The 26,355-nt window shown below is 41.3% G+C and overlaps 1 protein-coding gene across 38 annotated transcripts in view; it reads right to left on the bottom strand.

The window, feature by feature from the left end:
* The window catches only part of NRXN1 (neurexin 1), a 713,001-nt gene that overhangs the window by 268,599 nt on the left and 418,047 nt on the right, over positions 1-26,355 (bottom strand). For 4 of the 38 annotated variants that reach the window (XM_027696607.1, XM_027696606.1, XM_027696605.1 and 1 more), the window contains exon 1: positions 15,528-16,645. The exons of 33 other annotated variants lie outside the window; for them this stretch is intronic. In XM_027696607.1, the coding sequence (XP_027552408.1) occupies positions 15,528-15,768 (241 nt within the window). In that variant the 5' untranslated portion in view covers positions 15,769-16,645. Of the gene's footprint in view, positions 1-15,527; positions 16,648-26,355 lie in introns of those variants that run through there. One more of the 38 variants, XM_027696602.1, reaches the window with a different exon arrangement.

Consider the following 26,355-nt stretch of genomic DNA (forward strand, 5'->3'; position numbering starts at 1 on the left):
GGACAGAGTTCAATTTCTTGGGAATTTCTTTCAATTTCTTTCTTCCTATTACTTAATATGGGGCTATGTTTTGGATTTGTTCTGGATACAGTGCTGGTAATCCAGGGGTATTTTAGTTATTGCTGAGCAGTGCTTATACAGAATTGAGGTCTTTTTTGCTTCTCATCCCACCCCACCAGCAAGCAGGCTGGGGGTGCACAAGAGGGGGCACAGCTGACCCCCACTGACCCGAGAGATATTCCAAACCATATGGTGTCAGCACATAAAGCTGGGAGAAATGAAAGGAAGGGGAGAACAGTCAGAGTGATGGCATTTGTCTTCCCGAGTCACCTTAACACGTGATGGAGCCTGGCATTTCTGGAGATGGCTGAACACCTGCCTGCCCACAGGAAGTGGTGAACAAATTCCTTGATTTGCTTTGCTTGCATGCATGGCTTCTGCTTTTCTTATTAAACTGTCTTTATCTCAACCCACGAGTTTTCTCACTTTAACTCTTCTGATTCTCTCCCCCATCCCACCAGTGGGGAGTGAGCGAGTGCCTGTGTGGGCCTTGGCTGATGGCTGGGGTTAAACTATGACACTATGTCATATTAAAAGGAAAATATACACATACACATACACACACACACACACATATATATACACGTGTGTGGGTATGACTGAAGACTATTCTGCTTCAAAGGGCCATAATTTTGAATCCAGTACAGATTGCCAAGAATGACAGTTCAATACAGCTGAAGGTTTGTAACACAACCAAAGAACTATCATTGTTGATGAAACTGGTGTGTCTGGTATGTCCACACAATCTCATGGATAAAGAATTTGAGCTTCTTCTGTGGACTCTGCTTTCCTTCAAGGCTCCTAACTTATATTTGCCATACCTGAAAATGACTGATTTGGCCCTTATGTAGATGTATTTTTAGAAAAGCATATTTACGTAGGAGGTGAAGCATTGCTTTCCTCTCTCAGTAAAGAATTATTGGTAAAGGAAAACAAAAATAATAGATGTTTTTTCACTTAAAGTCATCTTTCCTGATAGGGACTGGATAAGTGACCAGAAATTCTAAGTATAATAATTTTATTTCACATGCATGAATTAGTATATGGGACAGCTAAATGCCAACTGGTATCATCATCATGTCTACTAAGTTAAAACACAGTGTTTTGTTATCCTTACTAACCATTTTGTGGGGGAAATTTTAATTCCAAAAGCAAAAGTGGCCCGTCAAAAATATTCTGCTAAAAGAAATTTTAAAAGACAAGACAGGATATGTTCTTGCATATTGTTCATTTAAAGAAAAAAAGAAAGACAATGCTGCAGAAGATAAGAAAAATTATGCATGAGCAGACATCCATGCTAACTTTCAGCAAGCCTTTAGCCTGTTGTTTTCATTTATATTTAAGATACAAAGACATTTTAATTAAATTAGCATTTATATAGAGAGTTCTTAAATTAATGGAACATTTAAGAAATACCCAGCATATAAAATGACATCTTTTAAATTGCCAAAAATACCTGGATAATATTTCAGCATGTGCACTTTTCACTTCAGGGATAATTCACTTGTCTATCTGGGCAACAGTGTTCAACATATACAAATTTTATCCACTAAAGACTGCATTGTTACATATGATTCCCAAGAACATAAAACAGGCAGCAGTGAATGCCCTTATCTGCTTTCTTAAATTAAACTGGACTGTCCATATCTTGTGTGGCATTAGCTTCCCACCACATCTACCAGTTGGGGATGCTGGTCATGCTGGAGGCAGAGCATTAGCTCACTGATCTAGCAGTAATGTTCTCCTAGTTTTGGAGTTCGTGACAATGAAGAATAAGTTTTATCCACTGGTGCAATCACACCTTTGTTTAGATAACTCTCACAGATGTTTGAAGGGTCCTGCATCTTCAACAGATCTGCCAGCACAAATGCTATAAAAAACAATTTAGATACCAACCTGAACGGACAATCTTCCTGGAAGGTATGACCATTAAACACTGAAAAATGCAGCTTCCACTATCACTATTAGGAGAGGATCTGACCTAGATGTTTCTGACACCTAATACTAGACCACAGTCAGCAGCATCCTCACACCTCTCGACCAGACCTGATGAAAAGAGCCTGGTGGCCTGAAAGCCACGGCTGGCAGCAGCATGAGCTAGGTGAGAACATAGTTCATTCAACCACTGCTGTAAACACTGTATGTAGAAACTTCATACAATATTGAAGTTAACCCATATACCATTTTTTTAATTTCAGAGTATCTGGGTAATGACATCAGAGAGAGTTTCTTGTGCATGCTATTACTATATTAGAATCTGCCACAGTCTGTGTATATTCAAATTAGACCTGAAACAAGTTTACTGGCCAAAACACAGCATTTTGAACCAGCAACACCAAGTGCCAGTGATAACACTACCTGAAGATCCAAATCTGAAATGCAAAGAGCAAGTGGGGAACAAGAACAAGAGAGTCCTCTCCTCTCAAATCTGCTATAAACTTGGGTTCCATTTCCCAGAAAACTACTACTAAGATATGAACTTCTGAGAAATTGTAATTGGTTTTACCTCTATCACGATTTAATACACTTGATCAGATAATTAAAATTGCAAAGCTGCAAGGTAAATGTTCTACAGGGTCTTTGACTGACTGACTGCAACAGGAAACACAGAGGCAGTGATTTAGAATTAAGATAGAATGGCTGAACATGGCAATACATCCTGACTTCTTTAAAAGGGTTATCTACAAACATTAGATGTACACCAATACATTTTAACTACTGTACCTTCATTGTGCATATTTAACTCCTTGACAATTATGCAATACAGCCCAGAACATTTAGATTGATGTCTCTGCTGAAATCAAAACCAAGAAACCTTTTATATATTGCTAAGTACTGTCCAAGAATATTTAATGGGTTGCCATGAAGATGTAACTAGGGTATATCTAAGATAATGGAATAAGCTGTCCTCTAGCTGTTTATTAGGAAATACATCACTATTAAATCTTAATCCATTCTATAAGAAAATAAGCAAAAGAGGTATAACTGTAGAAAGACAAATAGCCTTATTATAAGAAGATCTAAGAATACCTTTATTTTTAAATTGAATTAGAGGTATGACAGACTGTGCCATGTAGCAAAAAAGGTCTGTGCCATTAATCAAGGAATATGAAATTTGATAAAATGTGTGTGTGTGTGCAAGGATCGTTTCATAAACATATTTAAGTGAATATGATACAATAAATTGAGCCTATGGACATGTGCTGAATAATTATTTATGATAGCAGTAAAATGTGATGGTGGTATTTATTATTTCCGGGTTTTCTCCATGACAGGTAATAACTTTTTTCCTTTCTAATTATGATTCAGTGTTACATCTGTAACTGTATGAGAAAAATAACATTTAAAAATGCCTCAACAAAATCGAAAACTTAATGCCACACTGCAAAGATAGAGTCCAAGGGAATATCTTTCCACATCAGAGAATACAAATTGACCTAAAACCTCAAAGTCCTACTGAAATATCTCATTACTATTAAATTTCTATTAGATAGGAATAATGCTCTCTGATTTCTCATCTCTTCCAGATATCAGTGAAAAAATTACAAAGATGCTAAAGAAACAAAAGGACACTGATTCAAATTTTATGCCCAATAAACCTTGCTCTGAGGGACTAAACAGACCTCATTGATGCAGAGATTTTGTAGTGGACAAATTCCATACAGACCATTTAAATGCATACAGTTAGTGTGCACTCATCCATCAGACTCAGTAAAATCTGGACTTTAGGGGACAATCTTCAACCCCAACCTCTTGCAAATCTTATTTGTAGCCCCTCCTCTCTACAGAGATCCCTCATGCCAGTGTAAAATGAAAGAGGATTTCAGTACATGAGGAACAGCTTATTAATTTTACACAGCTCTTGAGCTATTTTGAAACCTACCCTGGAGAGTACTGTCAGCAGTAAAGAGTGATTATTTCCTCAGCTTTCTTGTCTTTTTCTATTCAATCCATCTGCTTAGCACAATGGGCTCGCAACCTCTGACTGAAATTTAGAGATGCCACAGTAATACAAACATTGAAAACTATAACATTCACTAAGACAAGAAACAAAAGACACACTGCATGATGTATTACTTAAGAAAAAACAAAAACAAAAAACCGAACAAATATTAAATGAAAGTAAGTTAATGCTGACCTTCCCTCTGTGACTGTTGGCTCTTCACATCTATTGGTTTTACAGTCATGGTCAATCAGACAGACTTACTACAATCTGGAAAGCTTTGCCCCAGTCATTGTCACAAAAAATGGCTTGTGAAATCATTCTGATGAACTGCTAATTATGCTAACAGTCCTACAGTAATGAAAGCAACTAATCCTTTTCAACAAAGCTGTCTTCCTTGAATGAAATCCTCACCTCATTCACTTTCACTCATGGAATAGAGAGAAAATACCTTGCCTACTGATGCCAACATTCAAACATCCAGAGCAATTACATGGAGAGGGAACATTTAAATGGCAAACAATATCTGTAAAACAAAATGACACGAGGTGAAGCCACCAGTTCAAATCTCGACTCAATGCATTATGACTGCCCTTCTCACTTAATAGACATCAGATACCATGAGCCACTGGAATTACAAGACAAGCAGAGAACAATATTTAAGGCAACTGCCCCTTATATGGACACAAAAATGTGAGCAACAATGGGGAGTTTGGAAAGATTTGACTTATACCAAAAGACAGGCAAGCCTTATCTGTGAAGGCATGAGAGCACTAAGTCTGGTGTATCAGCACACACAAAGATCAGTATTTTATGCATTTTTTACATCTAAAATAATTACAATAGCTCTATAAAAAATCAAACCAAATAACTGCAGAAATACTCCCTGTGGAGGAGGGGAAAAAAAAACAGAAATATTCACAGTAAGAAAATATTTCTGTTTTTCTTAAACAAAGAAATGCTCTGCCTGCTTGACCCATTTTCCTTTTCTCCTTCCCCTTTCCCATGTCTTTGCATCTCCCTTTTTCTACAATTTTTTTTCCACATATCAGTTCTATGAATCCCGCAGTATGACGTACACAGAAAAGGAAGGAAGAATGGTATTTGCTCAGTAACTAGTACATTATTTTAATGGTCCTGCATCATAGTATTGGCACAATACAATAGAATGAAATAGCAATACAGAACTTGTTGAATCTTTGTTTAATTCCTTTTCCCATTTCAGGCTGCTGTGTGACTTATGGTGAGATGCTTGTCACATTTAGGTAGGTAAAGCTGTGCGTACTCCTGAAATAAACCGGATGTCTATTCATTAACAAGCAAAAGCAAAGGCTGAACAGAATAATCCTTAACCTCTGCTGTGCTGCTTTTTGTTTGACACGCAGCGGTGGGGAAAGCACTGCCCAATGAATTGCTTACGGAGGGATGACTGAGGCATGGCATACGCTGAACCAGCATGGGATCAGCTTTAAGCTATGCCAATTGACAACAGTGTTACACACCCTGGCCATGCCCCAGATCCGTCTCTTACATCACGGGCAAGTGCACAAAAGACAGAGAGGGAATTTTCAGGTGGCCAATCTGACCACTGTGTGATTTCTTTGAATCATTCAAGAAGGAACGAATGCAAAGCTGATTCGCTGTGTTTCAGCTCCTCTCTGTGAAACAGAAAAAACCATTCCAGATGAGCCTCTCGCCAAGACAGGCAGTAGTGCTGGAGAGACACCACTGCATATGCAGGACAAGGGTTAATATATGTATGCCACTTTTTGACATGATGGTTAGAAACAGGGATTTCTTTAGCAAAGTTGAACTCATTTACACTAAGGCTCATTTAGCAATAATGACTGCTCCTTTTTTCCCTCTGATTTTCCATTTTTCTGCAAACTGTACTTTGGCAGTTAACTGACCCCTACAGAAGACAAGAGTACCACCACACACTATATGCATATGCAAATTTATTCCTAGATTACATATAATTATTTCTTTTTTAGTTTTTCTTCCAGTTGAAGTAATTACATTCAGAAAAAGGAAATAGGGAGGAAAGTGATTATCAAACAGTCAGTTGAAATCAAGTTAATGACTTGAAACAAACACAAAATACTCGCAAAATCCTGACATATTCATTTACTCACACTACACTTGCTATAACCAGCTTAGGATGAGCAGTGACCTTGTACTGAAATACTGACAATTGTCCATAATCCAAGGGTCAACAAAAGTAATATAATATACATTGATTGCACTGAAACCCACCTTCCCTAATCTAAGGCATAAATTCCCTGATGCACAAATTCTATCCTCAAAAACAATGAATAGATAGGATCTCAGGAATCTTCAGGTGAGTCACTTGCAATTTATATCAGCATTAACAACTCCATATCTGAAGTAACTGCCTCTATTGATATCTAGCAGATGCATCACATATTTTCCCCAATTTAATTATTTACCTTTTCTGACCTCAGGCTCTTTGAAGCTAAGCTCCTGCACATCGACGTGGGAACTGTGTTTTCATTTAGATAATCATACAACTCGCAAAATCACTGTCAGCTACTGAAAGTTAAGTGTCTGGGTTAGGTACTTACAGATCGCTGTTCTTAGCAGACCGGTAACTTCTCTTATCTGCGTACTTAACTAGAGTTTTGCAATGTCTTGCACAGTAAGAAAGTCAAACATCTCAAAATGAGATGTTTGTTTTTGCTGTTGTTGCTGCAAAATAATGTTGTTACTACTCTTTCTTCACCAGCTTCTCCTTCTGAATGCTATGCAATGGATTTTACTATATTTACATCAGACAACAGCTAAAGCTGTCAAATCATGCTGACTGATGAAAAGCAAGCTTTATGAACTAACACGAGAAGATTTCTACAAAAGTTAAAAATCATCATCACAAAAATTGTTCTGGCTTCAATCTTAGTGAATTACTGGTTTTGTATTAGAAGTCAGCACAGTCAAAATGATAACTTGGCCTATGTACCCTCATACACAACACCTTCTAGGTAACAATTTCTAACGAAACTCTATTTCTTATGTTTTCTTCTATATGTGTCTTAAACACAGGACTTGAAAAATAAAGTCTTCTAATTGATAAAGGGAACAGTAATACTCCTGCAACTTCCATAGAATTTCCAAGCAATAAAAAGTTGCTTGGAAAAACTTTCAAGTAATAAGATAATTATAGTCTTCACCCTGTCCTTTACTTGCCCATATAATGTTTCATTTAACCTCTCTTTATATATCACATTATTTAGGACGAAGGACATTCACAACATTCCTATTTTTTTTAGAATAATCAAATGCAGTATTTGAGAGCTTCTCTGAATGCCAGGGTTGGGGTGCATGCCCCAAGCAGATTTAAAATCCACAGCAAGGCAAACTGCAAACACAAGCCAGCCTGAGAAGAGGATGAGTGGAAGGATGGGGCTTGGATGGGAGCCACAGCATGTTCTGACCAACTGGGACACCAAGATTTTAGGACGCATCCATTTAGACACAGCCAAAGGGGCTAATCTCACATCTGTTGTTTTGTCACAACTTCTAAACTCCTCTCTGTGGGCACTGAATCTCCAAACCCAAAATAACGGCATGATTCAATTCATGCTCATATGTTTTCCATAAATATGGCAATTCATTATATTCGCTAAAAGCTCCCTCATAATTCTTGTCATGTGAAATAAAGTGAACACATCCACTAACTGCACCAAACCTATTTTAAAAATGCATGTGTTTGCATTATTATTTGCAATATTTCGTTAACAGTTCAGGCAGCATTGTTTTAGTGAGGGGGACCACGGCAGAAGTGTTATGTGCTTGAGACACGTATCTGAGAGAGGCAAAACAGATCAGGTCATGCAGTAAAAATTTTAGGCTTGACCTCAATAAAATCAAATCAGGCCTAGGTCAATGATTAGAAACAATGCCTGTTTTAGCACTCTGTTCCTTCACATCTCTTCATTTCCACTGATCAGCCAGGCAAGCCCATGGCCATTTCTCCATATCTCCTCTCCACCTGCTTCCCAGTGCTCTAGAGCTGCTGTCACTGAGAAAGTCAACCAACTCCAGTGATTCAGCAATGCAAACATGCATTAAGACTACATCTGACTCTTCTTCAAGGTGGAGAAAGTTTGTCATGTTTTTTGAAATTTCTCCAAGTCTAGTCATTCTCTGTTCTTTATTTTACAAATGCAGATGAGCTGAATTAATGAAGTAAATTAGAGAATCCCTAATTCAGTTGCAGATATGCAGGGATAAAAGAACATATTTAGAAAGCAGTCAACTTGCTTTAGAAGCATGTTGGCATTTCTTTGCATATACAGCTGCAGTAAAAGAGAGCTAAAGACAGAGTTAACACTTCTGTCATTTTGGAGTAGGTGTCTGAGGGCATCCCCCTCTATGGCTCCAGAACACCAGAATGATCTGAGCAAATCAGCAAGCTCTTCAGGAAACATCTGTCTATGTATTTTAAATGAAGACTTGTCATTGTGCCATTTACAGTTCAAATATGTGGAACAAAAAAAAAAAAGACTTTGCACATTCCTCCCCCCTTCAGGTAAACCCTGCCTCAGTTTCAACCTTGTCTGGCCTTCTGAGATTCAGGATCACAGATACCATGTACCTACTGTATTTTTTTTAACCAACCAAGCCCCAGAAATAAAGCTTTTTGACTCTTATGCTACCTACAGTGCATGTACCAGTCATACCCTTAATCTGGGCTATTTTGGTGAATTGGGCCAGTTTAGTGGTTAAAGAAATTCAAAACCAGTTTTCTACCCTGATTCAGTAATCAGGGGTCAGAGACACTGACTGCTGCTAAGCGTGGCATCCTCCCCACCACCTTATCCCAATCCTATGCTGACATCCAGCAGCACTACTTCTTCCCTCCTCCTTTCCCACTTTATTTCACTGCCTCCTTTTTTCTGTCAACTAAGGTGAAAGGGAATAACTAATTCTGTTGTTCTGATCAATTACTTCTGTGGCTAATGAATACTGTCACTGACTAGTTTTTCAACATTTTCAACTCTTAGGGAAATGTTCTCTCTTTCAGCTTACTACTATGTCCACTTTCTCATTATGAGGAAACATTTGTGATATGCATGTGTGTTCATGCACATGCTTGTGCACAAATGTATTTAAAGTTATGTGAAAGGTGGGGAAAGTACTTCCAGACATCCATGTAGCTATTCAGAAAGAAAATAATGTCTAAATGATGGTAAGTACATGGCCTCTCTTCTCTATATTTGTTACTTTTAACTTTATAGAACGGTGGTTTTATTTGCAATAAACTTTCCTTCATCAAATCAGACTGTTCCATTCTACTTATAATCACAGCTACATTCACAACTCAGCTTATTATCACAGCGAGATCTATCAGCTCTGCCTACACTGTATTTACAAACTAAAAAGGAAGCTGTTAGCTTAGAAAAACGCGTTACAGATACTGTGACAGACCTGAGGACATCAAACTTAATAGCGGAGAGATAAATTAACTGAATCTGGGGAAAGACAAGAAAGAGGTCAGTAATGTCATCTTGATTACTCAGAAAGGTTAAGAACTATTGCAAGGTTTGTCCAAGGAGAAGACGAAAAATAAACTTCAGTGAGCTACACTACACGATCCATTGAAAATACAATAATTAAGCATATTATCCTATGGTTAATCACAGTAATGGCCATCTGTGTGAGAAAGGTGACAAAATATTAGGACTGTAGAATTGGTTGTGCTTATGCACACTGCGCACAGCAGTTTTGTCTACAGAGTTCTCCCTTGGAGTAAAATGAAGAGACAGAAGGAAATTTCCCTTAAAGCCAACTTCTCACTATCAGAAAAAAATCCATCTTTGAAAATTAGAAACAGCAGGAAGTACACTGCATTGAATGCTAAATTAATTTCTTCTGATAACTAATTTCAAACAGTATTTGATTAAAAGAACAATAGAACATGCTTTAAATCTAGAAAAACATGGTTACCACAGGCTGAGGCAAAAGTGGTATTGCTGATAAGTGACAACAGAGTGTTGTTATTTATTTAGCTCTTGTAAAGGCACCCCAGTCAATCAATAGCTATGCATGTACCAAGGCAGTGGGACTTGTATAAAGATGCTTATCAGAAATCCATGAGCAACATTCCACTTTTGATTACAGTACTCCAGACTGTCCGCAATACTGCTGAAGACTGTCTGCCTCTTTGACAAGCCATACCGACAGAAATAATAATATAGAAACCAAACTTCCAAATATGCATATCCAACTGCACAGCCAATTAACCACTATGCTGACTGCAATTGCTTTGTTATTCATTTTATTCCAACTGATGCTAATACTTTGGCAGCTGATGGGGATAATAACTGATGGAGCATATTGGAAATTTTGAATGGGGATATAAAATTTATATAATTTAAAGACATTGAGAAAGCTGCTATGCTTTACAGTCTTAAAACATGAAAATGTCTCAGTTGTGTGTAAGAAGTATTCAGAGCAGGAGAACTAGTATGTATTTGAAAATAAGTGAATGAAAAGCAGACAATTAAAAAGATAGTGATATTCAAAGAGGTTTGGTAAAAAAAAACATTGAAAAAGGTAATTGTAAGATGAAGATGAGACTTTTTCACTTCTACCTCTAACATCACACTGAGTAACAATGCTTGAACATCTGGAAACATTTACATTTGATGTTTTAATCAAAATATAACTCTTTTCTGCAACATAAGCACATTGTAACCAAGAAATATCATTTCATTTACCCTAATCCCTAAAACTATTCGGTTTATTGTCATTATATGCAGAAATAGCAATTCTAGTATATTTTAAAAAAAGTAGTAAAAGGCCATGAAATTATTCTTACCTACACTAATAAGTTGTTTTTTCTTACAGAAATAAAATGCTTTTATACATCATACGCACATCTTTCAAAGTTGTTTTGGTCATATTTTGCACAACACTGATATAAATTATTTCACTGCAGTGTTGCAATTCTGGTCCTGCTGTTTTTATTTGTTGAAAACTCCTGTGGAGTTCAACAGGCATCTTTGCTGAACAAGGACTGCCTGATCCAGCCTGCTGTCGGGTACTCCAGTAATGGCGAGCTGGTGATTCTGCTACAGAATTCTCTCTAAATGGACATAGTGTGGACGAATCCAGTGCACGTGAGCTTCAGCAACAGTGGTAAAGCAGAGACTGGAAGAAGCTGGCCTGCCTCAGAAGTAGGAGATCAATATGCATGTCCCTGTTGCCACATCACATTCTGGATAGAAAATACTGGAGGAGGGGATGTGCTGTGTTAACACACCATCCTCAGCTCTCATCTCCAAAACACGTCAATTTTTATTCCTCAAAATTCTCATTTTCCACAAACTCTTCTTCCTACTCAGGAACTTTTCTGCTGAAGCTCAAGCTCTTAAAACCCTCTATTTTGTGTTCCACCACAAAGGTCCCTAGAACCTCCCCACCCCAAACTACCACTTTCCTAATAACTGCTCCCAGTACCCTATTCTCTTTAATACAGACTGCCTCTGCTCCCTCTAAACCATTTGCCTGCATCTTGGTCATAGGCCTCATGGAGTCAAATCCCTTCTGGAACCATGTTAACTCAGGTCCTTAAGTGCACTACACACACTGCTCAGCTTTTTCTGTTCTGGCCGTGAGCATGTGAGTCCTATTCCCTCCCCATTTTTGCTTTTTCTTTCCAAGCACATGAACATACCACACCAACATGTAGATTTTGTTATTCACCTTCTGGCTCCTACCATGGCAGATTTTAAAAACCCAGAATCAAATTGTTTTTATCAGAAAACAGCCTGAACAAGATCCTGTGACCACAGAAAGAAGAAGTAACCAGAAGAAATGGACACACTGTACTTGTCATTTGGTAACTGAATGGGGAAATTTGGGGCCATAAAAGGCTCAGCCCAGTAGAGACCAAAGAGGTGTTTGCAGGAAGGACGGCCATCTATATGGTTACACTTTTAACTTATTTGATGTGCAATTTTCCCTTCACATATGATCCTTCATGTTCCTGGATTCTTAAAGAAACAGCCTTTCTTCGTTTAAAGTTACTAAGAAAGTTACAGTCCCTTTCCATTTTTATGGGCTTTTCCATGGACCATCCATGCTTTTGTAATCTAGAAGTGCTGCAGTACAAACCACTCTATCTACTTCAACCAAAAGAAAAGAAAAAAGAGACTTCATGGTAGATACAGCTATAACAAAAGCAATAGCTACTTTCTTAAATGGATCAAGGAGATATGGACATAATTCATCAAATACCCCACATGCTACAGAGACCACTGGTGAGCACTGAGCAGCACAGGACTTATATTCATGAACATTAGTCTGCCTTTTACTTCCCTGCACTTCTCTTTACATTGCTGATGTCACGATACACTGAATTATTTTCTTATTCCTTCCTGTGGTTAAACTTTGAAATCTTTCACCCATCTTTCACCTTTTTGAGTTTAATAAGAGTCAGGAAACAAAATTGAAAAATCATTTGGTCAAGCTTGAAAGATGTTTAATTTTTACTTTTATTGTGTTAAAAAACTGTGCATTGAACTACTTTTTGTTTAATACTGTGAGCTAATTGCTTCTTTGGAATTCTGTTTATTTCTCTGTGAGGCACAATACTGTCCACTGAAACCACATGGTATCATACTACTAAGCAAAATCACGGCAAAATTACCTCGCAAGAGTGTTAGCAGCAAGACTGTGGTTTGGTGTTTCAAAAGAAGTGGAAAAAATCCAACCATGCTGGGCTTTTGGCTTTGCTTATACTACTAGCTGGAATTGGGTTGGCTCAAGGAAAACTGAAAGAACAAAAACTAAAACCGAGAGGATGAGGGTGTATGGGCTAGCTGGTGCAGGGGTAGAGGAGAAGGGTGTGGATATCTGTGGACTGTAGTGACATTTATTGAGTGCCTGAACAAAGTGATCATTTCTCCTTCCTATCGCACTTCTAATTCACAATATTAGAGAGCAGTGCTTTCATTTGGGATTGACTAATTGACCTGCCCTAAAAGCTCTTTTCCACTTTTAGCAGGTATGAGGCCACAAAAAGCTGACAAAGTAACAAAAAAGCTGATATGAGGTCACCCTAAAGACTGCAACGTTTACGTACAAAGGTATTAGACTAGAACAAAATAACTGCAAAACTGAATGGAGCTAATGCTGAAGGATACAAGCCTGAGAATCAAATTCTCACTCTCATCTGGCTAAGCCAGCAGGGGCTGGGGACACCCGAGAAAGGCAGGTGAGGAACAAACACCCTGCCCCTCCCACCCCTCACCCAGTTCCCTCTGACTGATGCTTAGAGGTGCAGTGATGGGCTCCCCAGGAACTGTGTCTAACCCTGCTCAGCCGGAAAGAGAAATGCTTCTGTCAGGCTTACAGAAGCAAATGGGAACACCTCTCTGAAGAATTAATAATGAAAGGAATTAAATGTTTTAAAATGCTGTCAGATAGCAGAATGTCTCATAAACACAGAAAAGCAAAGACATTTAGAGTTTTCAAGTAAACGTTCTGAAATGCCTTCTTATGACATGGAACATCCTTCTTTTCATAAAATCAGCTACCTAACTTCTGGAGAGGCTCCTGGACTTCCCTCTGAAGTCCTTAAGTGGCAGCTCCACCACTTCACCTTTCGTTTTCTTCAATGAGACTTATTTCTCCCGAGAAAGCTGCCTTTTTACACCATCACCCTTTGAGTGGATCTAAGGTAATTTTTTAAAAAACTGGCAAAAGGTGTGATTTTAAAATGCTTTCTAAGGAATTGTAGCTGGTACCTCCACAATCATGTTTCTTTTCCTCCCTCATCCTTTTAGCGTTCCCTCAAATGAATAGCAAGCCCCTAAATGATATTGCCATACAGGCAGAAATTGAAAGAATAATAACCATATACATATATGTGAACACACATACATCTTTAATTTTCCCCTTCAGCACATACAGTACTGAACAAGCAGCATTCTCAATCTTGCACCGCCTCAGTGCACTATAGAGAAGAGTGGTGGCCTGAATTTCTCAATTGGTTTTGGTTTTGTTTTTTTTTGTAATTAGACCAGACATATAACTTAAAGAAAAAAAAAAGCAAAATGCATATGAAAAGCCATTTCTATGCACTTTGTCTTTTCTAGCAGTTATGTATTAAAGTGTATTTAGCACTCAGTGGGAATTTTCAGGTAAACAATGTTACCGTTTCCACTAACACCAGCATTGTTAATCACTGAAAAAATTCCAATAATTCCTAACTACCTCCTGCCTGGAACTAGGTCATCTTGCACAGAGAAGCAAAGGTTAAGTACAAGATCTGGTTTCTACTTTGCAAATGACATTGCATGATCGTGCAAATGAAGCAAGGCAAGATGAGAAAATGAAGAAGAATGAAGCTGTATAATCTAATCAGAAGCCAACAAGGGGGTTTCTTTATCTTTCTTTTCCTCCCTCGGAGACAAAGGGAGGCTTAAATCCTTAAAACACAGTCTGGTGTTCCGTTTTCTTTCACAGCTTTTGGTACTGCCGAGCATATATATGCACACCTATTCTTCATGTATTGATGTGCAGGTCCTCATAAGTATGCGTGCAAAAAGAAAGGGAAGAACCGCACAGGGCTCTTCAAAGGGCACTGAAGCAGCTTTCTGACACTTCAGAAACTAAGTACCGGAGCACTGTCATTCTTAACCATAATGTATTTGCGCCTTTAAAGAATTTCATCTCCGTTCCTTTGCTGCCCGCCACGGTGGGCATCACTTCAGTTCCTCCGTGTCTAAGCGCCTACTGCTTCCCCGATCCCCTGCATAATGAGCTGACCTTTGCTTTAGTTCATCGACTTTCGACCAAGGTAACGAACTGGAAGGAGCACGACCATCACCAGCGGTTTAAGCAACGCACCGGCTCCCTCCCCGACCCTCGCTCCGCGCCGGGGTCCCCGGGCGCCCTGCCCTGCCCTGCTCTGCCCTGCCTCCCGCCGTGGCGGCGGCTTGCTCCAGAGTGTGTGTCCCCGGGCTAGGGCAGGGAGGGGGGCGGCAACGGGGGGGCCAAGAGCCGGGGCTGCCAGGGCGCTCCCACCCGGGGGGCCGCGTCTCCAAGCGTCGGAGGCGCCTCCGGGCTGGGATTTCCAGGCGGCTCCCTCTGCGGCGGGGCGGGGAGCGGCGGGGTGCGGGAGAGCCTCCCCTCCGCCGCTTGCCACGCAGGGACCCCGCGGGGCGCACAGCACGGGCACATCGCCGGCCCCAGGGGATGCCCGGTGGCCCCGGGAGGCCCCGCCAGCGCCCCTCGCCCGCCCCAGCCCCCCGCCCCGCCAGCGGCTCCTGGTCCCCGAGCCGGGAGCGGCGGGATGGGCCCGCACCCCTCCCGACGGGGCTCCCGGCTAGACCGGCCCCGCAGCCCAGCCCTTCTCCCGCCTCCCCGCCGCGCTCCTCTCGCTCCCACCGAGCTTGGCGGCAGCCCCGGCCCGCGGGGTCCCGCAGCCCGCGCCTGACCTCTGCGGGACGGCGCACACCGACCGCGCGGGACACCGAGCGGCACCCGAACCCACCGTGTCCGCCTCGCAAGGAAGCCGGTGACCTGTAGATAGCGATAGGCACTGAATGATGTTTGCTGCTGCCGTGGAAATGGTGAATGTGGTGAGCGCCCAAACTGGAGGCGCCCCACGCCACCCCAAGGAGGCCGCTGAGAGTGAGCGGGACTATCCAGAGCAGGGCCAAGCGGCCGCCGGCGCTGCTGCTGCCGCTGCTGGCGGGTCCCGGCTCCGGGCTGCCCCTAAGGAGCCCCCCCATCCTCCGATGCGCGGCGAGCCGGCCGGCGGCGTCCTCGGGAGGAGCAGCAGCCACAGCAACGGAGGCAAACTTTGGGCAGAGGCGCTCGCACACACGCACACGGCGCTGGCTGCAGCTCACCGCACCAGGCTAGCCATCTCTTCCCTTTGGGAAAGCCTATGAGGATCCTTTTCTCCAGGTCTTCTTCTACCCAAAACAATCCAAGACATAGTCAGAGGCAGAGAATCCAGGCAGTTCAGAGCCTTCGCAAAGAGGTGGAAGAGGGGAAAAGCCCCGCGCCCATACAATCGCTAGTTTCAGCTTTCGCGGGGCTGGTGCTCATTAACAATACTCCACAGTTGCAAGGGCTACGAGAGTGCCAAGCATTCCCCCATCCTCAGTAATCCACAGTGTAGCCAATCATGCCACATTTCTGCTAAAAAAGAAAAAAGGGGATGCCACTCCATGCAAAGGGGATGCGCTGGGAAAGCAGAGAAAAATCAAACTGCTGCTCTTCCCTCCATTCATCTCCAAACTGGTGAGCCCTCACCGAGCGAGCTCTCTCCCGGCGCGCACACACACTCACACTCGCGCACACACACACACACACACAGCCACACACGCCGCCAGACAATAATCAGGCTGCTCCGGCAATCTCAATGGTCTGGCTACTGACAGTAATACCCGAGGATGTTTTCATGGAGAATAGTGCACCCTTATGAAAGAAGCTGGGGAAAAAAAATAAAAATAAAAATAAGCATGCTTGCGAGGAGCAGGGCTATGCAAATCTGCAGTCTCCGAACAGCAAATCGCTGAGGCTTGGATGCAATGCAGAGGACGAGCCTATGTTAAAGAGGGAGGCTGAGTTCAGCTCCCACACAGTCGCGCTGCCTCTCTTCAGCCTTTCGGGAGCCGCGCACTGCCAGAACACGGCTCGGGCGGTGCGGAGGGGACACACGCACACACACACACACACACACACACGCCGCTCTTCCCCACCCGCCACCCACCCGCGCCGCGGAGTCAGCAGCACAGCGGGAGCATTTCCCCTCCTCCGATAGTTCAGAGGTACCAGTGTCTTGAAAACCCACTTTCATCTTAAAAAGAACGGTTTCGGGTCTTTTAATTGGCCTAAACTTCGCCCATCCGATGTTTCCCTCTGTCTATTCGAGCACCGGCTGTGATTATCCGGTAATTACACACACGGCGCCGAACAAAGAGTTACCGGGATTTTCTCCGGCACTACTCAACTACCGCACCTCGGCCGCCCACCGCAGACGCGGCCGCAAACTGGGCTGAAAAAAGCCTTTCTGGGCTGAGCCCCCCCATTCCCCACGCAGCTGCAGGGCGGCGCCGGCAGCTCCCGCATCGCCCCCCGGGTGCGGGGCCCCGCCGCGGCGATCGCCCCACGCCTACCCTGAAAACAGGGGGAGGAGGGCTACTCTGCCCCCTCACACACACACACACAGCCGAGGGTGGGAGATGTCACGTTTAAAGCAAGGGGTCGGTATGCAAAGGGAAAACTTATCACCCCCGGCGGGTCCTGCGCCCCCCAGAGCCGGGCGCGGAGGCGCAGCTCCTGCAGTACCGCACCTGGGCACAGCAGGGTGTGCGAGCCGCACACTCCCGGCCCTCCTCTCTCTGCCTGCCTGCCTGCCTGCCTGCCTTCCTCCCTCCCTCCCTCCCTCCCCCGCTCCCAGCCTGCCGTAGATCTTGTGCCATGCCTTCAGCAGCATGAGATCATGGGTGCGGGGTGCGGATGCGTGAAAGCGAGAGGGCGAGCGGTGGGCGTGAGAATGGTTTTTTTATACATTTCGCGTTAATTTAAACGAAAACCGCTGCAATTTGCTGAGGCGCTAATTCACGCGGATGCGAAGGGAAGTCACAACCTTTACTGAGCTGCGTAGGCTGAGGAAAGAGAAAGGCGTTGCACCCCAGCTCTGCTCAGCCCAGGGCGGATTGCTCCCCCCGGCGAGAGAAACGCCCTTCACGCGGGGTCGTGGCGGGGTGAAAAGACCCCAAAGCCCCCAAGCAGGGGCGAGCAAGCGGCAGCTTCTGCCCTGCCCCGGGGGCGGTGCTGGTCACACACCTGCCCACCTGGACGCACCGCAACGCAGCCTCGCCGTGTACGCAAAGTTTTGCCAAGACGCCGAGGTAAATTATAACAAGACCTTAACGTAGTGAAGAAAGCACCAGGCGGAGTGCCTGAGCCCTTTCTGCGCTGCCTGGAAGGGCAGACACGCACCCGGAGGAAGCCCGCAGGGGCGGGGGAGGCGGAGGCTGCCCTCGCCGAGACCGCACCGCGCCCCGGCCCGAGGGAGAGCTCCTGCAAGGAAGGGGTTATCCTTTAACACCCCCGGCTCGCCACAAGGAGAAGCAGCTTATGAAGTCAGTGACTTTTCCAACCTGTCTCAAAAAGCCTCAGTGAAAAAGAAGAAACACCAATTTTCCAAACTATCAGCTTGCAACTTCCATGCACTGGCACCTCCTAAAAAATAGAAGACAATAAATTCTCGTAAGTTTTGGAGTTAAGGAAAGAAGAAAAAAAGAATGAAACCTTAAAGAAATGTCAGCCTGGATTCGCCAGCTTTCATGAAATTAAAACCCCTGATATATGTTTCCTGTTCACACAAGTAATGTGTGTTAGAAATTTCGTCCACGAGTTTTTCTATCAATCTGACTCAGGAAACAAAATATTTCAGTCACTGGAACCATTTTTTCAGTAAATCGTTCACATGTTGCTGCCGTTTTAGAAACAGGCAGTTGTTAGCCGACTGTTCTTAATGATTCTAGACATCCTACAGACGAGGAACTTAAAATTGTTATCACTTCCCTGAAATAGGAAGCCGGTATTGCCAACCGTGTAACGATACAGTTGGTAACGCAGTTATTCAGATGCAATTTCGGTTGGCAAGTCCTGTCTAGACTAACTTTTGCTGGCCTGTTTTAAGGCCGCTGTTAAGAGCCGTATTTTGCCACCTTATAGTGGGAGTTTCCCTGCTGGCATCCAGGAAAATGTGGCTGGCTCCCCATTGAGGGATTCCCATTAGGTGTAACCTTGCAAGCGAGGCTTTCCACAGATCCCTTCCAGCCTGAGCATTGTTTATTCAACTTTGGTTGAAGATACACTTTGGATTCAATAGGACTTTGTGCAAGCACTCTTCTCTGCGTTGTAGGATATGTTTGTAGTTTGAGCACTTTAACCCAAATTCTTGCTCTATCTGCCATCTACTGTGTCAGAAGGGCCTACAGTGCTTAAATACCAAGGGCAAATGAATAAAATGTTTAGGTACTTCCAAGGTACTTAATTCCATATTTTACTGAATATAAAAGGGGTGTTTAAGTACCTGACTTTATTAAATGTGTACTATTTATGCAGAGCACACACCTAACTGCCACTAAAGTTTCTAGTTTAAAGCTCTGCTTGGAGGCTACTTAGAGAAGTTTTTTTCATCAGATAGATTATAATGGGTCATTTTTAGGTGTTACATTATGATGTTAAACACTACTTAGGTACTGTTAAATTAATGGATTGTTTTGCTGCTGTGTATCCAAACCAAGAGTTGAGGACACAGAGGCCAATCTTCACAAAGCTATTTAGGCATCTAACTCTTCTTTAAATACCCTATTAAAATCTGAATGAGGCGACTGCCGCCTAAGTAGGTATCCCTTTCTGGATCTGGTAATGTGCTGAGCACCATGGATGTAGTAGCTCTAATTTTAATAACATTTGACATTTTCCTGGCTCTGCACTCTGAACCACAAACAAGAGAGGGACTAACCAGGTTTCAGGGAGGAGAAAGAGTGATCAAATGCAGTGCATGGGTGAGAAATGGGGAGAAGTAATTTTCAGAAAATATCATTAAAAGATTGAAAATGAAAAGAATAACAGGAAGGTGAAGAAGGAAGTGTGTATGAAAGCAAGTGAAAGGCATATGGGGACAGGAAGGCAAAAGAAGGACATTGCAGGGAGTAAAGTCTCTCTTGCTTTTTTGGAGGGATTTTTTTTTTTGGTGATAACAGCTAGCACTTCTTTCCAATTTGAAGGAAATCCTGGTAGTCATATACTTATAATTTTTGGATGTTTTATTTTATAGAAGGTTGTAGGTGAGTGTCATTCTCTTCTCTCAAGTAACAAGTGATAGGACAAGAGGAAATGGCCTCAAGTCACATCAGGGGAAGTTTTGATTGCATATTTAGAAAAATTTCTACAACACAAGTGTTGTCAAGTATTGGAAGAGGCTGCCCAGGGGGAACAGGCTGCCCAGGGAAGTAGCTAAGTAGCCATCCCTGGAGGTATTTAAAAGACTTGTGGAGATTTAGATTAGATACTGGGAACAAATTCTTCACTGTGAGGGTGTGAACACTGGAAGTGTTCAAGACTAGCTGGATGGGACTTTGAGGAACCTGGTCTACTGGGAAGTGTCCCTGGCCACGGCAAGGGTGTTGGAACTAGATGATATTTAAGGTCCGTTCAAAACCATTCCAGGACTCTCTGTGGCACTTGGGGCCATGGTTTAGTGGCAGACTTGGCAGTGCTAGGTTAATGATGATCTTAACTTAAATGGAGTTAAATCTTAACTCTTTCAGCTTAAATGATTCCATAATTCTGTGATTCTCTTTAAAAAGCTTAATTGGGTGTTTTGGCACTAGGAGTTGGGCTTTTTAATGACAAGTAAAAGTTAAAAGCATCTGCAAGTAAACATTATGAACCGATGCATTTCTTATTTCAAGTATTTCTTATCTAAAATGCTTGCCTTTTTTACCCCTTGCTGACATAAGAGTGTGAATCTTTGTTAGCTAAGGATTAACTGAAGTTGAAATAACCTGGTTTCATTCCCCAAGGGCACAGAATCACGTACTCCCAACACAATCGATGTTGTGGTATCTGTGAAGGTTCGCTGAAAGAAGGCAGAAGTGGTACAAAAGAAGGCAATAAACAAGAGTTTGTGTAAACAAATAAATGTCCCACTGTAAGCATAGCAAATAAAGTGTGAAAATAAACTGTAGTGCTCACAAGGTAGCTTTTAGTATCTCAAGAACTTAGCTCAGTGAAGTTAGCCCCATTTACCACTTACCCTGTGCAGGTCACGTTGGTAGTAAATGGGACTTTTAATCAAGGTATTTCCACCAAATGAACTGTTAATACCAATAGGTTCCTAAGTTTACGAGCAAGAATATCCTTAACTGTAAAAACGCATCTTAATTTCTTCTAGTGTTTAGTGTTCCCTAAATTCCTCTAGGTGTTTATCCTATAAACACCAAATGCTCCTAAAGAAGATTTGTACAAACAAAAAATCCTTTCATGAGCATAATTTACATTATTTCCTCTGATAAAATCAGATATTTCTTGCTGGTATGACCATATCTCTCTGCAGCAGTACAGCTATATCAGTTCAGATGGACAACTTCAGCAACACCAGCAAAACTGAAGAGCAGACCACGCCTTAGGCCAGCAGAACTTGTCAGTTAAATTCAGGGCTCCTTTAGGTTAAGTGCTGCCTTATGCAACCAGGCTTCTCTGGCCATCTCTAGTTAGTGTTGCAACATCCACTCTTAAACTCCTGAAGCTCAGGTGCTGTTTAGCAAACTCATATAGAAAAACACCTCGACAAATATTTATCTGTATTACAGGAATACTATCACAGGAATACAATTAACTATGCAAAACTTTAACACACTACCTATGCTTTACATTATAGCTTCTCTCCACTACTAGATCTGGAAGCTCACTTAATTTGAAAACACATGGATATTTTGTGATTACAGTTAAGCAGGCCAGAATTTATATTTATCCATCCAACAGATAGAGGCTTAGAGGAGAAACAGTCAAGCTAATGTTTCCTCTCATCACTACAAACTCTGATGAATTTAATGACCTATACACTGTATGTTTGGAGAAGTTTAATTTCCTCTTTTAAACAACAGACAATGTTCCTTTCAAATGCCAGTGAATTGCATAACACTGAAACAAAGCCTGTCATCCATGTCCAGTTTGTGTCCTAACCCTATATAACCTAGGGCAGAAACCCTTTACTTTAAGACAATAAACTTTATCATATGATATACTTCCAGACCTGGAAGGTAAAAAAATATAATTCTAGGAGGATGGATGGAGTATTTGTGCAGTCATAAAATACAGAGAAATTCAAAATTTTGGTGATCATGTAAGAAAGGGGAGTTTACAATGGAAATACTTAGGCTGCTTTTTATGTAGTGCAGCCATTCCCTCTCTATGGACAGTTCAGAATAAATCCTGGTACAGTTAGTAAGTCTTTCTGTCCATCCAAATAGGCTTAAATCTTCATAATAAATGTTTCTTGACTCTGTGTGTATAAAGTAATCTCTTTCTCCCTATTCCGTGCTGTCAAAAGCAAGCTGATTTTTATTTTGTTTCATTTCATTGAAACGATAAGCCAAATCCTTTCAATTTAGAACAAAAGTGGCTGGTGGAGAACATTTTCCAGTGGAGAATTTTGACTCTGAAAAGAAGGTCCTTCTTGGTCTGAAATAGCCCTGGTTTGTCCTTAAGTCAACAGGGCACTTTGCCACATCTGTCCATCCTTATTTATACTAGCCCTGGTTTGACCTGTCTGGAGGAGGATAGCTCACAGTCCAGTGGGGGTTGTGTTTTGCTAGCTCCTGTTGCTGTGATGCCACTTAATTTCATATTTTCTCTTTTTTTTAAGTATAACTTTGCACAAAGGGTTCTAACACTTTAGTTAGGTTCCCGCTTTCCCTCCAATGTAAAGTCACAGGAATTAAGGCCAAATCCACATGTATACACATAGAGGCATTGAAGAGATTTGTAGTCCTGTATAAAACAGGGCAGGCTGTAGTTATGTTCTCTCTGGACTATTGCATGAGCAGTTAATTCTATGGGCAATTAGACTGCCGCAGAACCTGCAAAAGGCTCTGATATGTACCAGTGCTGCTGCAGGAATTGGCACTGCATTGCTGCAGAAAACAGAGATCCCTGATACAGCTTCAATGCTACTGATTTGAACTCCTCAGCAAATACTCCAGCTAAGGACAAAAAAAAGCGCACTACAAAAATAGGTTGTAAATTAGTCATCAAGAAGTTTGATGACAAATGCCAATAACAGAGCCCAGTATTTTGCTCTTTTATATCCAGTACAAGCATATTAAGTATATGAACAAATAGGCTTTGCATAAAGGCGTCCAGAAATAGGAGAAGTTGTGTATTATAGAGTTGTTTGCAGCTCTTGATATTGTTTACCATGCACAGTAACTAAGATATTAAATGCCATGTCAAGGCAAAGCTCACAATAGACTCATAGTGCAACAGCCAGAAAACGGAGAAATTGAGTTTAAAGACCTTGCAAGGCAAAATTGATTGCTTTTTTTTTTTTGGTGGTGGGAAGCCTGCTGGAAGCCAAGAGAGCCCTAAATGATGTTTGCGTAGTACCTAAAGTTAGGAGTGCATTCTTAAGCAGGTTTTCCTGACAGGATTTCTAAGATATCACTCATTATGACTCATGAACATCACACGACATCCTCCACTCTGCTGGCCTTGGTGGAGAAGATGTACAGTGGAGTTCCACCTCCTGCCTTCCCTGAACGTGTTAGTCCTGCAACATTATTGACAAAGAAAGGAATAAGGTACAGCATGCTATTTGTCCAGTGCAATATGTCGCCTTAGACTCCAGACACTGGTAGTGTTACAAGTCAGCTGCAGAAATAACTGAATTTAAAAAGCAGAGTTGTAAGTGGACAGCATTAACTTTTGGCATTCATAACTTTAAAATGTAGAAATACTTATTTAGCTTTAAGCTTCTTTCTTTCTTCCCATCCCGCCCTTCCCCCTAGAAAAAGTGTCACCATTTTGCAGAAAACGTATTTGTGCTGCCAAGCAAATTTCCTATAGCTGAGTTATGAACCTCTGAACATACAGGTTTAAAATGGAAATGCTGACATAATCTTAAATGTAGTGGCACAAATACTGCCACTACAATAATCCTTGTAATCTAATATATTAGCCCTAGGGGGATGGAGACTGAATTGCTGGTCTCAGACAGCCTTTCTGAGGCTCAATTCAAATTGCATAATTATTCTACATCCAAAAAGTTCTTTAAAACACATTTCAAATGCAGTATTGTACATTCCAAAATATTTGTTCTTCAGTGATTGATTTGACTTTTCTTTTTCTGCTTTAAAGAGATATATGACCTCAGAGGTATGTGAAAAATCATTAATCAAGTTTATACCATGTAACACACTTTTGTGTGTGAAAGACTTACTTTTTTTCTAGATTCCCTCAGTTGCGTTGCCAAGGTGATTCCCCTAGAGAGCCATGTGTTTATCTTGACAGGTGTTAGTGAGATCTGTGGAGTCTCAGTGGAATTGTTACTGGTTGCTTTGCAGTACAGTAGAAAACATTAAGTCTGCAAACTAATGAACTTACCTTATTACATTCTAAATAAAATAAACCACAGAGTAAGTTGGATTAATCTACTAATGCCTTTCTAATGAAGCTTTTATTGGACATATGGTGTGGTCTTGCTATTTTCCTCATATAGTTAGCACAAGCTAAAACGCAAAGTAAAACCTACATGTACCTCTTCTGTGATATACCTGGATCAAAATCTTGCTATCTCAATTATATTCAAACTGCTATTTTACTGGCATAACCTTTGATTATGATTTGCAAGACTAAATGGATTAAAAAATAGAAAAGCAATCAGATTAAAAAAAGAAACAGGACTCACCGGTGAAAGGAAAAGAGAAAATACAACTTCTACTGGTGTTCCTAGGGGAAAATTTAAAACCACTGCTGGTAACTTATAATTACTCTAAAATGCATTCCGTGACCTGTCCTGACAATGTCAGGGAATCATTAATTAAGTATGTAACTTCCAAAGTTCTATAATCATTCCTTGGTTACAGTCCATTTGTGTTTTCCGGCACTGATCTGTAACACACTATATTTTTGTAATGCATATGAGAAGCAATAAAACAATAGGTGCTTTTAACAAAAAAGAATGAGTCTTAAGCAAGGTGAAACAAGGTACCATCATTTTCAGCCAGCTATGCCTTTTGCTTTTAATTGCCATATTCTTTCTCTCTGTATATGTACAAGATCAGAACACAAGAAAAAACATTCCTTAGCAACATTCATCTTCTGGGAACATGCTGCTGAATTTAGGTTTAAAACCATAACGGCATCTCAAAGAACAGCAATAGCTCATGTACTTCAACTTTGATATACTACTTCAAATCCTTAATCTCCTTTTTTTTCAAGTTCCCACATAAAGTTTCACTCTGCTTCCATATTTGCAAATGCCCAATTGACACAAAAAGATCTTTTCATCCACAGGCTCTCCCCTCCTTGTATTTACTTCAACAACAAATTAGCATCCAATTTTTTTCTCCTTTTTTTTTTTGTAGAGGATAAGAAAATAGATACAGTGAAAACAGAGTGAGAACATAGTTTTTCTTTCCTTCAGCACCAGCAGCCAGAAACAGTATGAAAGCAATGGATCATGAAGAAAAGCAATTTCCTACTTCAGGGATTAAGCAATACCCTCTTTTGTAATGTTAAATGAAAGTTCTAGTTATTTTTCTCCAAGTAATACTGATTCCCCCCCCCAATATAAATAAATAGTCACTGGAGAAGCTCCAGTAGTCCCAAACACATCACTTTCTAGCCAATCAATAACACAGATAAAAACCTTTATGTTGTACTTCTTTGAGCAGGCCTATTGTTAGGGCAAGAAAAATTAAGCTACTACGCAAGCCAAAGAAAATGACCTTAATGAGAGAGACTATCTGATGATACATTCTGTTCTTTTTTTAAGGACAAATATAGGGGATTCTAATATAAAAAATATACAAACCTCTGTTGAAACATTCAGAAAAGTACAGCTACCTACATTTTACTGGCACAGTACACGTCCTTCATCCAGTGACATTCTAATATTAACTACTTGTAATGATACACGACTAGACTATCAGGTCATGTACTATACTCTCCTCTAAACCATTATTCTACACTTCCCTTTGGTAGTGTGGAAAAGACAAAAGTTCAACACCTGCCTCTGCCACAGCCTTTCAAAGTTCAAAGTTCTTGGACAAATCCCTACAAAGCATTTGTCATTTAATGGCTAATTGACAAACTAGGTCAATATTAAGAGTCACAAAGATAAAGGTCATTTGCATGAGTAAGGCTTGGTAGAATTACACCCTTCACACCAATGCTGCAAGGTTCCAAAGGCTTTAATCTTCCAGAACTATTAAACAGTACATTGCAGGACTAAGTCTCCTACCCCTACAAGTTTGTATCTATAAAGCTCTACAAAGAACATTCAGTGCAACTTTAGAGCCAGTGCTGTGTTTAAAGCATTTTGAGATCATTTCATGATAAATGCCAGTGTTTATAATGAATATAGTGTCCATAATGAAGCATGGGCCTCCCTCAGCTTTTTTACACAGATAAATGGGAATCCTGTAAATATTTGATCAACTTTGCTTAAAGGGAGAATTTGTATGGAAAAGAATTATCACAATAAAAAACTTTGTTAGACCAAGCTTGTTCTCCTTAGCATATATGCAAATAATAGCTGCAAATATCAAGAGATTGAAAACAGA

Source organism: Neopelma chrysocephalum, unplaced genomic scaffold (genome assembly GCF_003984885.1).
Source record: "Neopelma chrysocephalum unplaced genomic scaffold, ASM398488v2 Primary Assembly neopelma1_108, whole genome shotgun sequence".
Taxonomy (NCBI): Eukaryota; Metazoa; Chordata; class Aves; order Passeriformes; family Pipridae; genus Neopelma; species Neopelma chrysocephalum.